Source organism: Anser anser (genome assembly GCF_964211835.1).
Source record: "Anser anser genome assembly, chromosome: 19".
Taxonomy (NCBI): Eukaryota; Metazoa; Chordata; class Aves; order Anseriformes; family Anatidae; genus Anser; species Anser anser.
The window spans coordinates 7344462-7361949 of record NC_139740.1 but is presented as its reverse complement, the minus strand read 5'-3'; the positions used below and the strand labels follow the sequence as shown (position 1 = coordinate 7361949).

The 17488-nt window shown below is 62.0% G+C and overlaps 1 protein-coding gene across 3 annotated transcripts in view; it reads right to left on the bottom strand.

Moving 5' to 3' along the window:
- MXRA7 (matrix remodeling associated 7) overlaps positions 1-15511 on the bottom strand; it is a 28029-nt gene extending 12518 nt beyond the window's left edge. For 2 of the 3 annotated variants that reach the window (XM_083805027.1, XM_083805028.1), the window contains exons 1-3: positions 14948-15511; positions 7061-7121; positions 3324-3423 (exon numbers count right to left, since the gene is read on the bottom strand). In XM_083805027.1, the coding sequence (XP_083661153.1) occupies positions 3324-3423; positions 7061-7121; positions 14948-15385 (599 nt within the window). In that variant the 5' untranslated portion in view covers positions 15386-15511. Of the gene's footprint in view, positions 1-905; positions 987-3323; positions 3424-7060; positions 7122-14947 lie in introns of all 3 variants that reach the window. The other variant, XM_083805029.1, reaches the window with a different exon arrangement.
- Positions 15512-17488: the final 1977 nt, after the last annotated feature.

Below are 17488 nucleotides of genomic sequence, written 5' to 3'. Positions count from 1 at the left end.
AAAGCCCTACCAACCCACCAGGTGTGGTAGAGCACGGCCAGCACCCAAGCAGATGTGTTTGTCAGCAGCAGTTACCGTCCTCCCTTACCGAGGAGCCCCTCTGTTTTTTAAGACCAAAGTACCCAAAAGCAGGAAGTTGCATCGCTCCGTAAAGGTCACATTCCTTCCCCTTTGAGTACAGATTTAGCACCAGACTGAAGCCACAAGACTCCAGTGAACAGCAGGCGAGATAACTGCAGCTTCTGGAGGGATGTGGATTAGAGCAGAAGTGGGTTTTCGGTTAAACAACCCATTCTACTGCTTGCCTGCTCTCTCCTGCCTGGACAAGGAAGTAATTCAATGGCATCTCCAAAATCAGGTGTCCCCAAATTAAGACTCATGGGCTATGACAAGCAAAATGACAACAGGTAGCCTTACAGGGGCCTGGGGAACCCACCTGCTTTTTGGGGATGTTGCTTACAAGCTGCTTCTCACAGGTCCCTGCTGGTCCCTGGGGAAACGGGGGGCCTAACAGCACCCCAGCTCCAGCTCCGTGCCCTAGGACTAACTACCAGCTCGCCCAGCAGCCCTAAATTTCCAAATCAGGCAACAGAAGCGGTCGTGGGATGTCTGATGTGGCATCCAGGCTGGAAGAGGCGAGAACCCAAACCCAAAGCCCTGTTCCCGATCCCTTCGGAGCTCGTGGAAGGCGAGATGGAGGCAGAGGGGAGAGGGCTCATTAATCTGTTATGAGGAGGGAAGGGGGGAGAGGTGGGGACGGATGGAGGGGGGACAGGCAGTCAACTGCAGTCAGAAACAAACCCTCCCCCCAAAAACCAAAAGAAAAGAAACCCCAAAGCAAAAAAAAACACATTAGCAGCTGTTACCAGTGGTACCACTACCTCTAAGAAACGGCGCGTCCTTACCAAAAAGGTTTGCAAGAATGTTTGTGGCCGAGGACCTAAGGTACTTGCTACAGAGATGTGAGATCAGAGGTCAGCTCAATCCTGCAACATAAAGGTGGCAAACCTGGGTCACAGCGGGTCGGCAGCACGGTCGGGGTGCGGGAGAGCGTGGGGTGCGTGGAGACAGGGAGAGGGACAGGGCTGCCGAGGGAGGAAGGTGCAGGACGGGGCTGAGCCGCTGCCCTCGGCTCACCCAGGACCTTACCTGGCAGCAGCCCTGTCCCCTTGCACCACCTGCGAGGCCTGAAATGAGAAGCTGCTTGATGCCACAGTGAAGATTTGGGAGGGAGAGAAAATAAGCCAGCGACACAGCGAGACAGGAAAAAAAAAATGAAAAAAAATATCACAAAGCTGCCTGAAAGAAACGAACAACAGAAATATGGAAGAGAGACGAGAAAATAAGGGAGCAGTAGGGAAACAAGCTGCAAGGGCCCTAGGGTGGAAAGATGCTGCGAGATCCTATAGGACCCCAATGCCCAGGCAGTGTCCATCAGTCCCAGGTGCACGGTTCTGCCCTGGGACCGCTACGGACGGACGTGAGCAGCAATGCCTGGCAGGTCCCACGTGCCTGGGAAGGGTCTGCCACCCCTTGGAGCCCGTCCTTTGGTCCAGAGTACAAAATCCCAGCCCCACTGCTGTCTCCAGCCAACGTCCCCAGCACCACGGGCGGCAGCAGGAGCATTTGTGCCACAGGGGAACCAACCCTGCAGGATTCCCATCCTTGACAGAGCCCTGCAGGATTCCCATCCTTGACACCCCGAGCAGTGATTGCTCAGCTGGTTGGATGGAGCCGCTGTGCCCAGGGTTTGAATTTGCCTTTAGTGGCAGATTTTTGTATCGGTGCCTACAGGATCCTGAAAAAGCAATTCCCATGGAGCCCCCAGGGCTTCAATCGCGCTCACTCAGCCCGTTCCACCATCGCCCTCCCCGAGTGGAAACACAACATGCGCACAGCCCTGCTTAGTGTCGGACACGTTGGGTGCTTCAGGCGTGATAAAGAGAGCAAAAGGAAGAGAGCAAACATTTCTCCTGACGCCAGCAATGCAGAGGCAGCCCGGGCTGGTTTCTGCTGCTGACACCAGAGCACACAGCCCTTGCAGGTCTGCTCCCAGCACGGCCACGAGGCAGGAGAAGCCACGAGCTGGGAGCCTGGAGGCCAGGGGAGAAAGGGAAGTCACCTGGTAATGGGAAAGACAGGTTGATGTGCAGGGAAATGGTGCAGGTTATAGGGTCAGCTAGTTAAAGCACCACCTGAGCCTCCCCGGCACCCAAGCGAGCTCGTTTTAGCCCCTACAGGTATCTGGATGGGTGCTGCCTCCTGGGGAGCCCCCGACCGGGGCGAGGTGCGATCCCTCCGTCCTTGCCTTCTCCATGTGGGGCTCGGTGGTACCAAACCACAGCACTGCAGGGCTGACAAATTCCCCCAAATCATCCCAGGACGTGGACACCACCGGGCATCAGGACCCACGGCCCTTTCACCGGGATGGTGAGGGAGGGAACAACATCTCCCAGGCTTGCCTTGGGCCGCCGCTGGGAAATAATCAGTTGCCCTGAGCAATCCCAAAAGGGAAGGCGCATGAGCTGCACGTCTGTAGGGGCACAGCCTGCTGCAGAGGCTGCTTGCAGGGCAAAGCCCCCGGCTGTGGGGTTTGAAGGCTCCAGGTCAGCACGGGCTGGGGGTGCCCGAGGGCTCAAGGGCTCCCCCAGCACGCTGCCAGACAAAAGCACCGCAGCACAGGCTGGGTCCACAGAGGGCTTCGCAGCTCCAGGTGCAAGGCTGGGGCTGATTTTCTTTGTAGAGGCTGGGAAGTGGGAAATGATCAGCTGGAAAGCTTGGTTGTGGTCGCAGGACAGGGCTCGAGCTCAGGATGAAACTTCAGCAAGGACCGTGGGATGGATAATTCCTCACCAGGCCTGCTACAGGCAAATCCCAGTCTCAGCCCCATCACAGTGAGCTCCAAAGCTCCCCAGTCACTCACTTTGCTCTGGTATTTCTAAACTACGCTCACATCCTCAGCTTGGAGGCCATCCCTGGGGCAAAGGGAGGGGAAGAAGTTGGCGATCAGCCCCACAACAGACAGGAATCAGTGGGGTGCTAACGGGGCCGGGGGAGCTACACTGACTTGCACAAGCTGGGACATTTGGTCTGAGCTCAACCAGCTCCAGATATGCGTCTGTAGGGCCACAGTGTCTCATCTCCCCGATTGGTGTGACTTTATTTGCTCCCACATTTTCCTGGCTGGGAGAGGCCCGGACCCGCGGAGCACTGAGACGTTGAGCTCAAGGCTGCCGAGGGAGCAGAGAGGCCTGCACACACCCAGCTCGCGTCAAGAGGGTGCCGACCAGGTCGGGCGAGGAGAGGAAGGAAGCTCAACGTACCTTTGTTCTTCCTCGAGTTCTTCTTTGGTCATCATCGACTTGTACTGGTTTCCCCTCAGCTTTCCAGGACTGTATTTAAAAGAGAACGTCTCGTCTGCAGCTGGAGAGGGCGAGAAAGAAGAGCAAGGCATGGCGTGAGCCAGAAAGCACCCGAGAGTGACGATCGACACCCGTGGGCTTGCTCCCTCCAGCTGCTGACCCCTGCTCCCACACACACCCCGGGGGCTGCCCCACCACAGGAGACTCCTGCAGGCAGCTCCAGAGCCTCCGGAAAACCTGGGCAGTGCCGGGGATTGCAGCAGAGAGCCAGGGGATTTCGCAGGCATGAGGAGTGCTGTGAGCGAGCCGCCTGCACCGGGAGCAGACACGCAAATCCTACGGCACGGGAAGCACATGCTATCGCTCTGCCTGCACTCAAAGCCTCGCAGACCCATCCCGGCTTATCCAGACACGCTAATCCTGCCCTGATTAGCTCGCAGCATTTACTGCTTCTCCTCTTCAGACCTGCATTCCTCTTCTCTCCCCCTCCTCGTCCAGGGGACCTTTCAGGGGACGGTGCCCCGAGCAGAGCTGGTGTGGGTCATGCCGCCCAGCAGCTCCCCTGAGCTTGCAGCCCTCGTGGCAAAGCTGGCGAGGAGAGGAGGTGCCAAGCTATGCATCCCGGGGTGCAAACAGCAGAGCCCAAGCGGCCCCCACAGCACCAGGACGGCTGGTGCTGAGCCCCTCCGTCACAGCAGCAGACCCGACGAGGCCACGGGGGTCTCCTCCTCCTCCTCCCCGCGTCGGCCCCGGGCTAATTAGCACCAGAGCTCACAGCCTCTGAGCCAAAGCCGATCCTTCTCCAATCGGATTTTGTCAGAGCGGTATTTGCTTTTAAAAACCTCTCCCTGCTTTATCTTCCCCCGCGCAGGAGAAAACAACGGGAGCGGAGGGCAATCCAAAGGGCAGCCCGGGAGGAGCGGCTGCTCGGGGCAGCCGCCTTTCCTGGTTAGCTGCGGGCTGTTATCTGCGAGCCTTTATCTCCCAAGGACTGCAGCCCCGGCTGCCTCCCGTCCATCCATCCAGCATTGCTCTTTCCACGTCCACACAAAACATCTGCCCCTGCCACAGACCCGCAGAGCCCTGGGGCTACTTCTGAGGAGTCTGCAGAAGGAAGATATTATCTCACTATCCGCACCTCCCTGGAAAATTGCACGTTATCCACAAACCAAATATCCCGGGTGATACCTCCGGGGACCAACAAGACCCCAAAAGCAGTGAAACTCCTCTGACTTCTGTGGCAGGAGAGGAAACCCCAGCCCACGTAGCCTCTGGCCCCCAGGGAGCCGTTTCCAGCCCCGACCGCTGCTACTGCGGGCAGCGCATCCAGGAAAGTCTCCCCCGCCCCAGTGACCACCACCCCACAGCCTCTCCCCTCCCTTCCTCGCTCCCAGGATTCGGCATCAGTCGTTTCCCTTTATTTTCTGGTCAATACGGCGCTTAAGGATTTTCTTCGGGGCTTGATTTGGTGATTCCTCCAAGCGCAGGCTCCCACGTGTCTGCAGCGGCTGCCGGCGCTCTCGCAGACCTCGGGGATGCCCGGCCAACAGGCAGGTCAGAGCCTCGTCCTGCCGACGGGACACCCAAGGTGCTGAACGTAAGCGGTGCACAGCCGGGTGCGGGACCGAGTGTCCCAGCCGCTGCGAGGTCACTGCGTGGGGAGCGTGACACGGTGGTGGCAGCAACCTTCCTGCAGAGATCCCGTTTCTTTTCTGTTCCTCTGACCCTGCAGAGCTTTCCCGTGAAGGCCTGGTGATCTGGTCGCTTGCTGGTCCGCAGCATTTCTCTAATCCTAAAATGCTGCCAGGGAGCAGCCTGGCTAACCCGACCCTAACGTCCGAGCACCTCCATGCTCCGATCCTACAGCCTCACACGTTCAGCCTGGCCGTATCCTGCTTCCCTGGGTAGAAAAATCCCCTCCAAGCCAGCAGCCGAACAAGCCTGGCCAGCTGGAAACGGGTAACGCTGCAGCTCCTCCGCCCCTGGGGGTGGCCATAAAAGTGCACGGGAAGAAAATTCGGCTGGCTCTGCCCTGGGAGATCTTGGGGGGGACGACAAAAAAACAAACAAAACCCAGGGTGTAACATCCTGTCCCTTGCCCCAGTGCAGAGCAGGAGCCATTTTATTACCTTTGTCTAGCCTGCCTGATTTCAAGGACAATTAAAAGCATTTCCCTCACCCGGTTCTCTGCCAAAAAAATTGTATTTGGGGATTTGGCCTGTCCAAAAAAGGGCAGTTTCATTGCCACCCCGCCAGAGAAGCAGCAGCAAACAGGGAGGAGAGGAGGCTACCTATCTCGCTGCCCACGTATTGCGGTTAAAAAAAAAAAAAAAAAAGAGCCAGTGCGCAGCTTTGGAAACCGCTGGATGTTTTCTGAGCTCAGGAACTTTCTCTGCAGACTGAAAACAAACTTCAGGAAACAAACCCAAAACGGCAGGCAGGGCTTCCACGGGGATGGCAAAAACAGTAGGGGAACACGAGGTGACCTACTTACGGGGAGCCTCGCGGAGATCCTGTTAAAGAAAATATTTGTCTTTCATCTCCCTGCGCTTGCACTGCAAGAGGCCCTGGGCTTATAGGGGTGGGAGCGGGGTGGGAGCACCCCCGAGCTCTGCAGCTGCTGCTCCCTCCCTGCGGGCAGGATGGCACGGAGCGGGGACGGGACGCTCTTGTCGTCTGCCTGTTCCCGTAGAGACATCCTGGGTTTTGGGGATGCTGGGCGAGGCACGGGCCCGAGATGACAACCTCCATCTGGGCCCCAGCCGCCTGGGGGTGATGCACAGCGATGCGGCCCCCAAACAGCCCTGACCCCAAACAGGCAAACCCTGGCGGAGCAACGTCACCGAGCATCCGTGCAGCAGGATGTAGCCCTTGTGCCTCAAACTGGGTCCTGCTGACCCCCTCGCCAGCAGCGGGACACCTAACCGGGTGCAGCAAGCATCTCCTGGCAGCCCTGCCTGCCGGGAAGGCGCTTCTCCCACCCCGCGGGCACGGCACCGGGCTTCAGATTGGATTCCCCGGGGCATTAGGTGTAATCCTCCTGAGCCAGGATCGCAGCCTTAAAAAAGGGCAGGTGGAAAGTGGGGCAGGGAAGGGGGAATGTCCCGCACCCTCCTGAAAGACCAGGGCTCAGGGGACGTCCCAGCACCTCTGGGCAGGGCAGAGTCCCCCCGGACACACTTTGCTTGTCCCCATCTGTTTCATTTTCTTAGCACAGCAGTTGTCCCCCCAATGAGCCAATTAATCATTTTCCAATCAACTAATTGCCTAATCAGTTAAACGCGGCTCTGATTAAAGCTCCTGGAGATCTTCCTGGAGGGGAGCAAGGAGCTTTTGGGGCAGCTCCATCGTGCTGCCCCAAGGCACCACGGGGACGCAAAGAGGGGCTGCTGGGGTGCAAAGCTGGGGCTGAGCAGCCGAGCGAGTCTGCCTCTCGCCCACCCTGGCTCTGGGCACTAATCCTGGCACTTGTCTGCTCCCTGCTATTTATAAATAGGGACATAAAAATAAATAGCGGCTACAGGAGCCCTTGGGTTGTTTGTGGGGACCCCGGTACCTGCTTCCCCTACATATCCCTTCATTTTGGGGTGTCGGTCCCTTCTCCTCTGCACGGCCCAGAGGAAGGAGACCATCCCCGAGCTCTCGGAGGTTCAGCCTCTCAGAGCCTCCCCCTGCGCGCTGGCTTCCTCGGCACTCACCATCCTCATCCTCCGGCTCTCTCACCACCAACTTCTCACTTTCTGAGTCCGGCTCTTCCTCCTGGAGGGGATAAAAGACGGAGCAGCCATGAGGGGAAGGCACTGCGCTAAATAACCCACGCTCAGCCTGGCCATGAGAGCCCGCAGCTGGGCACTCCTCCCCTGCCTCTTTCGGGGGAGAGGGCAAAAGGATGCCCACTAACGAGAAGCGTTCATTAACCTGCTTCCTTCTCACTGGGCACGAGTGGGGTTTTGGGCTCCAAACCTCCAGCACCTCCCCCTAACACGGGGGACAGTGAGAAGCCCCCAGGCACAGCCACGCGCCCAGCGGGGCCGGCGTCCCGCAGCAGCGGCCGCGAGCACATGCGTGTGTTGTGGAAGGCTGCTCTGTCCCCGTGCCCACAGGGCTGCCATTGAAGTCATTTCCTCCCTCGGGCCCTCGAGCACCAAAAATAGCCCAAGGAGCGCAGGAGGCAGGTTTTGGGCTGGGTCCAGCACACGGAGAGGCAAAAGGAGCATCCTGCCCTGGCATCCCATGCGTGTGCACCGGGGGATTTGTGCTGGGACCCCGGCAGGAGCCGTCCCCGTTCCCCCAGGACGCGCCTCCCTGCTCGTGCTGCACCGGCCGGGCTGGGCTTTGGAGCACAGGAATTAAACAGCACGGCTGGTTTTTGTTTTTTTTTTTATAACACAAAGCAAGTCTGAAAGTTTTTAGGATTGCCTCCCACGAGCTGCAACAAGCTTTATCAAGCCCAGATTCCTCGCGCTTGCGGTACGCACAGAAGAAAGCCACGCAGATGGGAAGCAGGGAGGGAGGAAACCTCGCCAGCCCTGGAGATAAGGCTGCAAACCCCCCCCGGGCCAAGCCCAGGCACCCACAGCACCCTCAGCACCCACCCTGGCCCCGGCCCACAGCGGCGGGGCTCACACGCCAAGGACAAAGAACACGGGATGGGGAGAAGGAGCGTGGGGGGAGCCTGAGGGGGGACATGGGGAAAATCAGGGGTGACGGAGACCCGAAGGAAACCTGGACGGACCCCGCGCAGGGTTTGCAGCGCACGGCTTTGTATAAACCACCCCGTCGTGGTATGCAGCAGAGAACCGGGCTGGTTTGTCATCGGGGAGGAATGTGCATTATTCACGGCCGCTCGGCTTCTCCTCGCCACCCAGAAGGACACACGGCCGAGCCCCCCGCCCCCAGCAGCCACCGCTATTTCGGGCCACGCTTCCTAACATGGGCACTTGCTGCGACACCCCCGGGGCCGGCAGCACCCAAAGGAGCGGCCTCGGGGAGGGGATGCTCAGCCCTGGCCCCGGGGCCGCTCCCGGCAGAACCCCGGGCAGCGTTTTGGTCACATCCACCCCGCATCCACCCCTCCGGCAGACCTCGCCCTCCAGGAGCCACCCAGGAGGGGTTTTTTTTAGCCTGTTCCCTGCCCAGGCATTAGGAAGGGAGAATTTCTCAGCATTTAACAGTGGAAGCAATTAGGAAATGTGGGTAGTTTCTGTTTTCCAGCACGGGGAGCAGCCTTTCTCCCCCAAATGCTGCCGAACCCCCCAGGATCTGGGGGAACAGCCCCAGAGAGCAGCAGGGACCCTGCCCGTGGGGACCACCCCTGCCCCAGTGGGTTTGCAGAGCTGCGTCCCTGCCAAGGACGAGGGAGAAGAGGAGCCCCAGACCTCCAGGGATGGCAAATATTTCAGCCCCGACCCTCTGGAAGCGCCATTTGATGGGAGCAGAGAGGGAGCAGCCTGGGCTGCCAAGCTGGCAGGCGACAGCAACGTGCCACGGCCGTGCCGGGAACCCCAGCTCGTGGCAGCCGATAGCTCGCTGGAGAGCAAACGTTTTTCTGCTTAGGGGCAGATGCCAGCACCTCCCTTCCCCCCGTGCTGCAGCCCTGGCTCCGATATCCGTCCGTCTGTCTGTCTGTCTGTCTGCTCACGACCAGCTGCCAAGGGCAGCCCGTGGGGTGCACAAGGGGCCAAGCCGGGCATCGCTCCCAGCCCTGGGCGCACATCCGAGGAGCATTTCTGCACCCCGAGCACGCAAATCCAGCCGGGAGAGGATCCCCTAAGCCCCAGGGGAGTGCGGGGGGCAGGATTCATCCCGTGGGCCCTGCCACCCCGTGACCACGGCGCGTTCACGCAGGGATTTGGGGATGCTAAACCCCAGCAGGCTGCTGCAGAGGGTGGGACGCCAAACGGGGGCCTGCACGGAGACCCCGGGACGCTGCTGCGGCAGCTCGGGGCTGGCAGGAGGGGAGAGGAGAGGAGCAGCTCTGCTCCCCAGCCTCCTCTATCGCAGGGAAGCATCCCCCCAAAATGTTCTCACTCCCCAGGCTGGGGTTTCTGCGTTCTGCAGCTTTGAAGCAGACCCGCCCGGGTCCCCGCGCAAAGCCGCCCTTCCTTCCCCTCCCAGCCCAAGCCGAGCCAGCCCCGCGGTGCCCGTGGAGGCGGCTGCGCGTGGGCAGGGAGCAGGAACGCCGCGTCCCGGTGGCCTTGCAGCCGAATACCAGCGCGGGGCCGGGAGCAGCCCCCGGGCAGCCTTGCAAAACAGCGGCCAGGGACAAAACCCACGCAGGGAGCCGGCCGTGCCCGCAGCCCAGACAGCCGGGGCAGAGGGGAGAGCGTCACCGCACCCGGGGGAGCCGGCCCCGAATTTCCAGGCAGGCTCCTCTACACGAAGCACAGCCCAGGGCAACGCAGGGCGAGCGCAGCAAGGAGCAAAGAAATGCAAACCAGGGCCAGACAGCGGCAGGAGCTGCCGGAGGTTTGGAGACCTGAGCGCTCCGACCGCCAGCCTGTCTCTCTCTAGTTTCACATCAGCAAACATACACCGCAAAAGAAAGCCTCCCTGCGGAAAAAGAGGGTGACGGAAAGCACCGTGGGCTGCAGGGGGGCCGCTCACAGCCAGGAGCACCTGGAGCAGGATTGATGCAGGCTGTCCGGGCCAGCTGCCGCGGCAGACAAAGGTGGCATTGCCGCCGGCTTCGGCGAGGGGACGCGTGGGGCAGCAGCTGCCCGGCTCCGGGGCTGGGAACGTGCCCGCGGCCCCCGGCTGCTCCCCCCTGCAGGCAGCCGGATCCGGCCCCTGGCACAGCTCAGCACATCCCCTGCCTGCTCCGGTCCCCAAATCCCCCTGCAGAGCTGGCTGCTTCGCAGAGCGGCTTTGGGAAGCCCACCCTGGCCGTGTAGAGGGGGAACCGATGTGCAGGTGGGACGGCTCACCCCGAGCAGGGGCGGCCAGGAGCAAGCTCAGGGAATGGGATCGCGGGGGCAGCCGTGAGAAACGCAGCCCGCACGGCCACAGCCCTTGCCCAAGAGCAGCCAGCTCCCGCCAGCGCAGGGTTAAAACCCAACAAGTCATTCACCTTAAATAACAATGCGGCAATCCAGCTGTCTTGGCTCGTGGCAGACCTTGGCTTTAGAGCTTAGGCATTTGTTAGCTCCTCAGAAATGTGCTTTTGCCCTTTTAGCTTCCACGGCCAGCATGCAGACGGCTGCGCGCAAGCCTGACTCCAGAGCGGAGGCTTCAGACAAAAGCAGGAGCCAGGACAGGACCTCCAGGGAGGTTTTGGGCACGGCAGCGCTGGGCACAGCCCCGGTCCCCCCAGGAAGGCAGTTCGGGTGTACCAGCTTGGTGCTATCCCCAAAAACCCCATGCATGGCTCTGCCACCACAGGGGCCCTCTCCCAGCCCGACCTGAAGCAGGGAGCGATCCCAGGAGAGGCTCAGGGGCAGCTCTGTCCCACGGGAAGAGGCTGGGATCCCCACCACGGCTTCATTCGGTCTTCAGCTCATTTCTGGCTGACCGGAGACATTTCCTCCCCACTCCCTCCATCCCCAAAATGGGTTTCCCTTCTCGTTAGGGACACGAGGAGGCCGTTGGGCTGGGGTCCTTCTCCTCTCTCTCAGTCAAAGGGACAGCCCTGGTGTCTACAGGCAGGACGGGGACAGGCAGAGCCCCGCTGTGGGCAAAGGGAAGGTCCCAAGGCTGCAATGAGCGGGGAGAGAACGGTCTTGGAATGAGCTCCGGGCCCCGCGCGTTGCCATTTATGGCTGCACTTTCTGATCCAAGCCTGATGCAAGACTTTGCAAGAGAAAGAATACAAAGAAAGCAGACTGGAGCCAGAAAGAGAGAAGCCAGGAGGAAAAGGGAAAGGAGGAAGCCTTCAAAAAAAAAAAAAAACAAAGAAAGACATCGGGCAGGGTTTAGCAAAGCGAAGCAGCTGCCGTGTCGGCAGCTCCCTTTCACCCCGACCCCGCGGCTCTCCGTCCTCCTGCCAGCCGAAGCAGCTGAGCCACGCGGCAGGGCTGCTCTCCTGCCCTGGGGCACGGGGCTGCCAACACCGGGGGGACTTCGGGGCTGTGTTCCTGTATGGAGAGAGGCAGCACTCCACAGGCCTGACCCCAAAAAGCTGCCCCCGGCACGGCTGCTGCAGGCAAGGACAGGCCGTGGAGCTGCTGGCACCCTGCTGGAGCTCCTGGGGTGCTCCTGGGCGGCTCCCCAGCCGTACCCAGGCTTGGTCGGAGGGACGGGCACGGCACCTGTGGGCTCCCCGGGGGGCCGCCACCTCCTGCCTCCTTCCCAGTTTGCAGCACGTTCGTCAGCAGCATGGATGGAGCCAGGCACATCCGAGTTTTGTGGGTTCGGGAGAGCCCACCTGGCCCCACATCCCCCTGGCAGGGCTAGCCCATCACCCATCCCTCCCCACCTCGCTGCGGGGACAGCCTGGCCCGGGGGCTAATTAAAGCCAGGCTAATTAGACACACTCCCCTCTGGCAGGGGAAGGGATTCGGATGTGTTAGAGGCTGGAGGTGCCGACGTCTTGCATTTAAACGGGATCCCTGCTGGGCGCTTTGTGCAGTCCCGGTGTGTTCAGGGCTGCTCGGGCTCGGCGTTAGGGGCAGGTGGAAGCCCCCCGTGCCCTGCAGGGCACAGACAGAGGGGGTGTGCACAGCCCCGTGGTGGCAAAGCGCTCCCCTCCTGCCCACCCGGCCCCCTCAGGGAGCAGCAGCCTCTGGGCAGGGCAGAAATACTGATAGGAGAATTGGAGATTTTGGGTCATTTTTTGCGGATTCAGCAGCCAGCAGCTTTTCGTTAGGGAACACTCCAGCAGCGGCACCTCGTCACTTAACGAGCTGGAGCTGAGCACAGACAGTGACACACTAATTAACTTTTTCTTTCAGTGATGGAAGCCAGCAGAGAGGAAGGGAACCACGACCAGCAGCTGATGGACACAAGGACTCCGGGCTCCTCTCCCCTGCTCTGCCACCGATCCGCTCTCCGTCGGACCTGCCCCAGAAGATGGAGAGCATGGTGCTGGCCCCCGCAGCACCTCGCTCCCCTGGGCCAGGACACGGGGCCGCGGGGAGGGAGCAGGAGGGACGCAGAGCTCGGCAGCTGCCCCCGGAGGGAGAGGAGGCAGCAGGGCGCACAGCTCCAGCCGGCCATTAAACGTGCCAGCGCTGCAAACCCCGAGCAGGTTCATCCGTCAGCGCTTGGCGGAGCGCTTAATGGCTGCGGGGAGCCCGGAGCAGCTCACGCTGAGCAGACAGAGGAAAAAAAAAAATAAAAGGAAAAGGGAAGAAAGATCTCGGAGAGCAGCCCCCTGCTGTATGGAGTTAACCGAGCAGCCCCGAAGCTGTCTGGGAGCCTCTGCTGAGTCACATCGGGGCCGCAGCCCCCAGCTCAGCCACGGACGGGCTCGATTCCACCAGCAGCAGCCTGCGAAGCACACGCTGCTCCGAGCGAGCTCCCTGCCCGAGGCCAGTCCCATCCACGGGGCTTTACGGGAAAGGAGCATAAAGGCAGCTTTGAGGGCATTTGCAGGGAACGTCTCACAGAAACAGGGGGGCTGCAGCGCTGGGGAGGGTCTGCCCTGCTCTGCCCACGGGATCAGCCCCCCGGGCGATGCTCCCCGCTCACACGGGTGCGGTGCCTGCTGGAGATGAATGCGTTCCCTGCTCCGTGCCATCGCCGCCGGCTGCCCAGCACCGCCAGCCCCCGCCAAGCTGGCAGCCTGCGCCGGGCTGTGCTGGCAGCCACGAGATCACGCACGGGGCAGCGCTCCCAAACACTTACTCAGCAGCGGGACGCATCCCTCCCCCTTCCTGCTGCTCTCCATCACCGCCCAGATCGCAGCCGCCCCCTGGCCCTGCTCCTTCCCCAAAGAAACGCAGCTCGGGGGCCAGGGCACCTCGTCCTGCCCGGCTCCTACAGCAAAGGAATCATTTTGCAGGCAGAAAAAAAAATGGCCAGGACCCTCCTCAGGTCCTGTGCCCGTTTTTGGTCTGCTTTAAGAGGGGCTGGCACAACCTGCAGCACCGGCAGAGTGCCCTCAAGACCGTGGTCACCCAGTGCCAGGCTCACTGGGGCATTTCGGGGGTCAGGAGCCTCCCCACGCGCCCTGAGCAGACCCCACGGTGCCGCCTCTGCCTGAACAGAGCTAGAGGAGCTGAGCACATTTCTGAAGGATTGCAGCAGTGCCTGGTCAAGGAAATTGGGGCTGAAGAGCAGCCAGAAGGCAGGAAAAACATTCCTGAGAAGACTCAAGCTAACGAGACGGCAGAGGAGCCGCGTGCTGGGAGTGCTGGATACATCCCACCGGGGTGCCCTGCTTGTTCCGAAGGCGCTGGGCGCTCCCCGGGCCCCGCAGCGGCTCCAGCTGCGTTCTGCCGACAAACCCAGCTGGGATCTGGCCAGCTCGAGGCAGGCGGGGGGCTCCCAGCCTGACAAAGCAGCTCAAAGGCACCCCTAAATCGCCCTGCAGGGGGACAGATGAAGGAGGCGGCTGCTCGAGAGCCGTGCCCGTGGCCGAGAAGGGCGCAGGGGCTCAGGGAAGGAAACGGGAGGCGAGGAGGGGCCGAGGGGCCAGCAGATGGGCGCAGCCCCCAGACCCCAGGACAGAGCTCAGCCCACTGGGACTTCCCCGAGGAGATCCAGTGAGTCAGTGGCGAGGGCTGGCTGTCCGTCTGAGGGCTGTCTGTCCGCCTGCGTGCTGCCCAGCAGCCTGGACACAGTCACTGAGTATTACAAACGCTGCTAATAATAGCCAGCAGGCGCCAGCGCCCAGGGCCTGCGCTCCCCAGCCGAAGCACGCAGCACGAGCGGGCTGCGGGCAGCATCCCGCCCGGGTCTGTGAGCCACCCCATTACTCACTTCCCCCTTTTGGGGCGAGGAGCAGTCCCAGGAGGCACGCAGAGGGCTCAGACCCCCTGGGCTGGTCACCGAGCCCCTGGCACAGGGCAGAGCCCCAGAGGAGCTGGGCAGGAGCGAAGCCGCACGCTCCTTCCACGGCCGCTGGGTCGCCCTTTTATTTTTAAACAAGATCCGGGGCTGGAGGAGGATTTAGCAGGCAGCCCCCGCCGCCTCCCCCTTAGTTCAAGCAGGGGTCAGAGCTTGGGGGCAGCGTCCTGCTGGGGCTGGGAGGCAGGAGGGAGGCAGGAGGGAGGCCAGACCTTCCCCAGAGCTGGCAAGGACAGCGGCTGGGCACCAAAAGGCATCCCCAAGCTGCAAGGGACCAGATGGGGGCAACCCACAGAAAAAAAGGGTGCGGAGAGGGAGAGAGCGATCACCCCACACCCCCGGCACCTGGATGAGCTCCTGGGGGAAGGAGATAACTCCCCGGGGCTGGATTTGGGGAGAGGAGAGGCTCCCCCGGCCAGAAATTCACCTCCCCGTCAACCTCCCCACCCGTATTTTTACGGGGGCGCCCCGGTGGGGAGGATGCTGGCAGCAGAGGCCAGCCCGCAGCGCTCCCCCCGGCCTCACCCCAGCGGCCTCAACCCCCCCCCGGCCTCCTCCGTGCCCCCCCCAGGCCTCCTCGGCCCCCAGCCCCGTGTGTCGGGGGGCCGGGCGGAGGCTCGGCAGGGCGCCGGCCTTACCTTGGTCTCTGCCTCCTCCTCCTCCTCCTTCTGCTGCTGCTGCTGCCCGGCCTCCCGGGGCTCGGCGGCGGGAGGCTGCCGGGGGATGCTCTCGGTCTCCGCGGGGCTCGGCTCGGCCTCGGGGCCCCGTTCTGCTGCTGCTGCTGCTGCTGCAGCCTCCTCCTTCTCCTTCTCCTTGTCCTCCCGCCGCTCGGAGGCCGCCTCCTTCCCCTCGTCGCCCGCCCCGACCTCCTCCACCGGCACCCGGCCGCCCTCAGCCTCCGGCCCCTCGGCAGCCTCCGCTCCGGAGCCCGGCTCCTCGGCGCCCGCTTCCCGGAGCCTCTCCCCGCCTCCTCCTCCTCCTCCTCCTCCTCCCGTTCCCCGCAGCCTCACAAAGACGGAGGCCAGCACGAGGGCCAGGAGGGTGAAGAGCAGCGGCACGGCCAGGTAGAGGTCCATGGCCACGCTGCCTCCCTGCCGCAGCCCGCCCCGAAGGTGCGCGGCCACCCCGCTACGGCCGGCGGCGGGGCTGGGCCGGCTCCCGGCCGGCTTTACCCGGCGTCATCTCCCCGGGCCCTGCCCACAGCCCCGGCCCCCTTCTCCTCCCACTCCCCGAGCCGGCCTCGCTGAGGCCCGGAGGGCTTTGAGGCCGACGAGAGCCGGGGAAAGGGTTTCCCGTGCTGGGGGGGAGCCCTCCGAGGTTGGTGCCCCCAGCCCCAAAAGCTGCTCCCTGGGGCCGGGAGGTTTTTGGGGTCCCTTGTACGCGCTGCTTGCTCTCTGGGATCGCCCGCGCCTCGCAAAGCTCCCCGTCCTCGGCCCGCCGAGCCCTGGGGAGGTGCCTGGGTGTCGCTCGAGGCTTTGCGGGATCTGGGGGTGGCAGCCGGGCTCGGGGGGATGCTCCTTAGGGAGCGTTTGCACCTTGTTGGCCCTCGGTTGGGAGGCAGAGGAGCTGGGGTGGCCGGGGCAGGCTGTCCCACCCACCTCAGCAAGGGGCATCTGTGCCAGGGCTCGGAGCATTGCTCCACCTGCCTGGGGAGCTCCAGGAGATGCCGGAGCTCTCCAGGTGATGCCGGAGCTCCCCAGGCAATGCCGGAGCTCCCCAGGTGATGCCCAAGCTCTCCAGGTGATGCCTGAGCTTCCCAGGCCATGCCTGAGCTCTCCAGGCCATACCCAACCTCTCCAAGCGATGCCCAAGCTCCCCAGGCCATGCCCGAGCTCTCCAGGCCATGCCCATGCCATTTGCACCCTGCGCACAGCACCCTCGGGTGCCCCCGATGCCACGACACAAGCCGCTCTCGCATCCAGCGGGTCAGTGGGTGCCGGGAGCAGGAGGGCTGCAGGAGCATCCCCCCGGCACCTTGCTGCTGGGGGGCTGGAAAATGGGAACATTCAAAGCCTGGGTGCTGGAAAGCCATCGGAAGCTGGCAGGGAGTCTGGCCAAGGGCTTGCCAGGTCCTCCCAGGCCCTGCCGCCGAGGATTTCCTGCCTCTGGGGACTGCTGGGAGGATTAGGCACCGGTCCGCGGGGCGGGCTGAAATTAGAAGGCCTGAGCTATTCCTGCCAGGGTGAAGCCAGCCCTGAGCTTTCTCCCAGCTGCACGCACGCGGAGCAGACATGGGAATGTGCCCCCAGAGCTTCCTCCAGGGAAAAGCTTTGGGAGCTGTCTATGAGAGCAGAATTTTGTTATGGACGGGCTAAAAACAAACCATGGACAAAGAGGGGATTAAATCCCCGGGGTGGGAGGAAGGAAGTGAAGCCGTGATCCTCGCTGCCGTTTGTCTTTACTGGTAATCCTATCAGGCAGGCAACCCTTTGCGTATGGATAATTGTATTCTTAGTAACAATCGACCACGGCACTTATCCTCCCCTCTCCTGCTTTGCGTTTTGTGGGCGCTGATCATCAGAGCTGCTCGAGGGCTCGGCCAAAACCTCCAGAGCCTTGTGGCACCTCAGCGCCATTCAGCAGAGGGTGGGTTCAGCATCGTTTTTGGATGCTTATTTGGTCCCTTCCTCTCCAAATCCACTCTTCATCTCAGCAAAGCTACCAGCTTCCAGACGTTTGACTCACCGGGTGGAAAAGCATGAGGCACACGCCCGCCAGCCATGCCCAGCAGAGAGATGCGAAGCAGCACGAATCGCTCCAAGGACAGTCAGATTTAAATTCTTCCTCAAGAAGTTTCTGGGGGACTCTGCCAGGGAGCAGTAGGAGCAAGGAGCCCTACAAAACCCACGGCACCGAGGCTCTCGGACTGGCTCTCTGCTCCCGTGGTCGGGTGGGCGGTCGGATCTGGGGACAAGGAGGAATTTCCTCCAGGCAAGGCTGGGGGTGGCCGGCTGTAGGGTGACTTGGGGCATCCTTACCCACTGAGCTACGTCTGCAGCCATTGTAACGCCCTTGGTTGCTGCTAACAACCATCTCCTGCTCTTGTTCTCTAGCGCTGCGCTTTCCACAGCTCTTGGTTGAAGTCTGTCGGAGGGCTCAGACATCCTTAAAAAACACTTATGGCCTTGAGGTGACACCTGGGGCTGCCAAGGACACAGCTGCAGGAACATCTGCTGCAG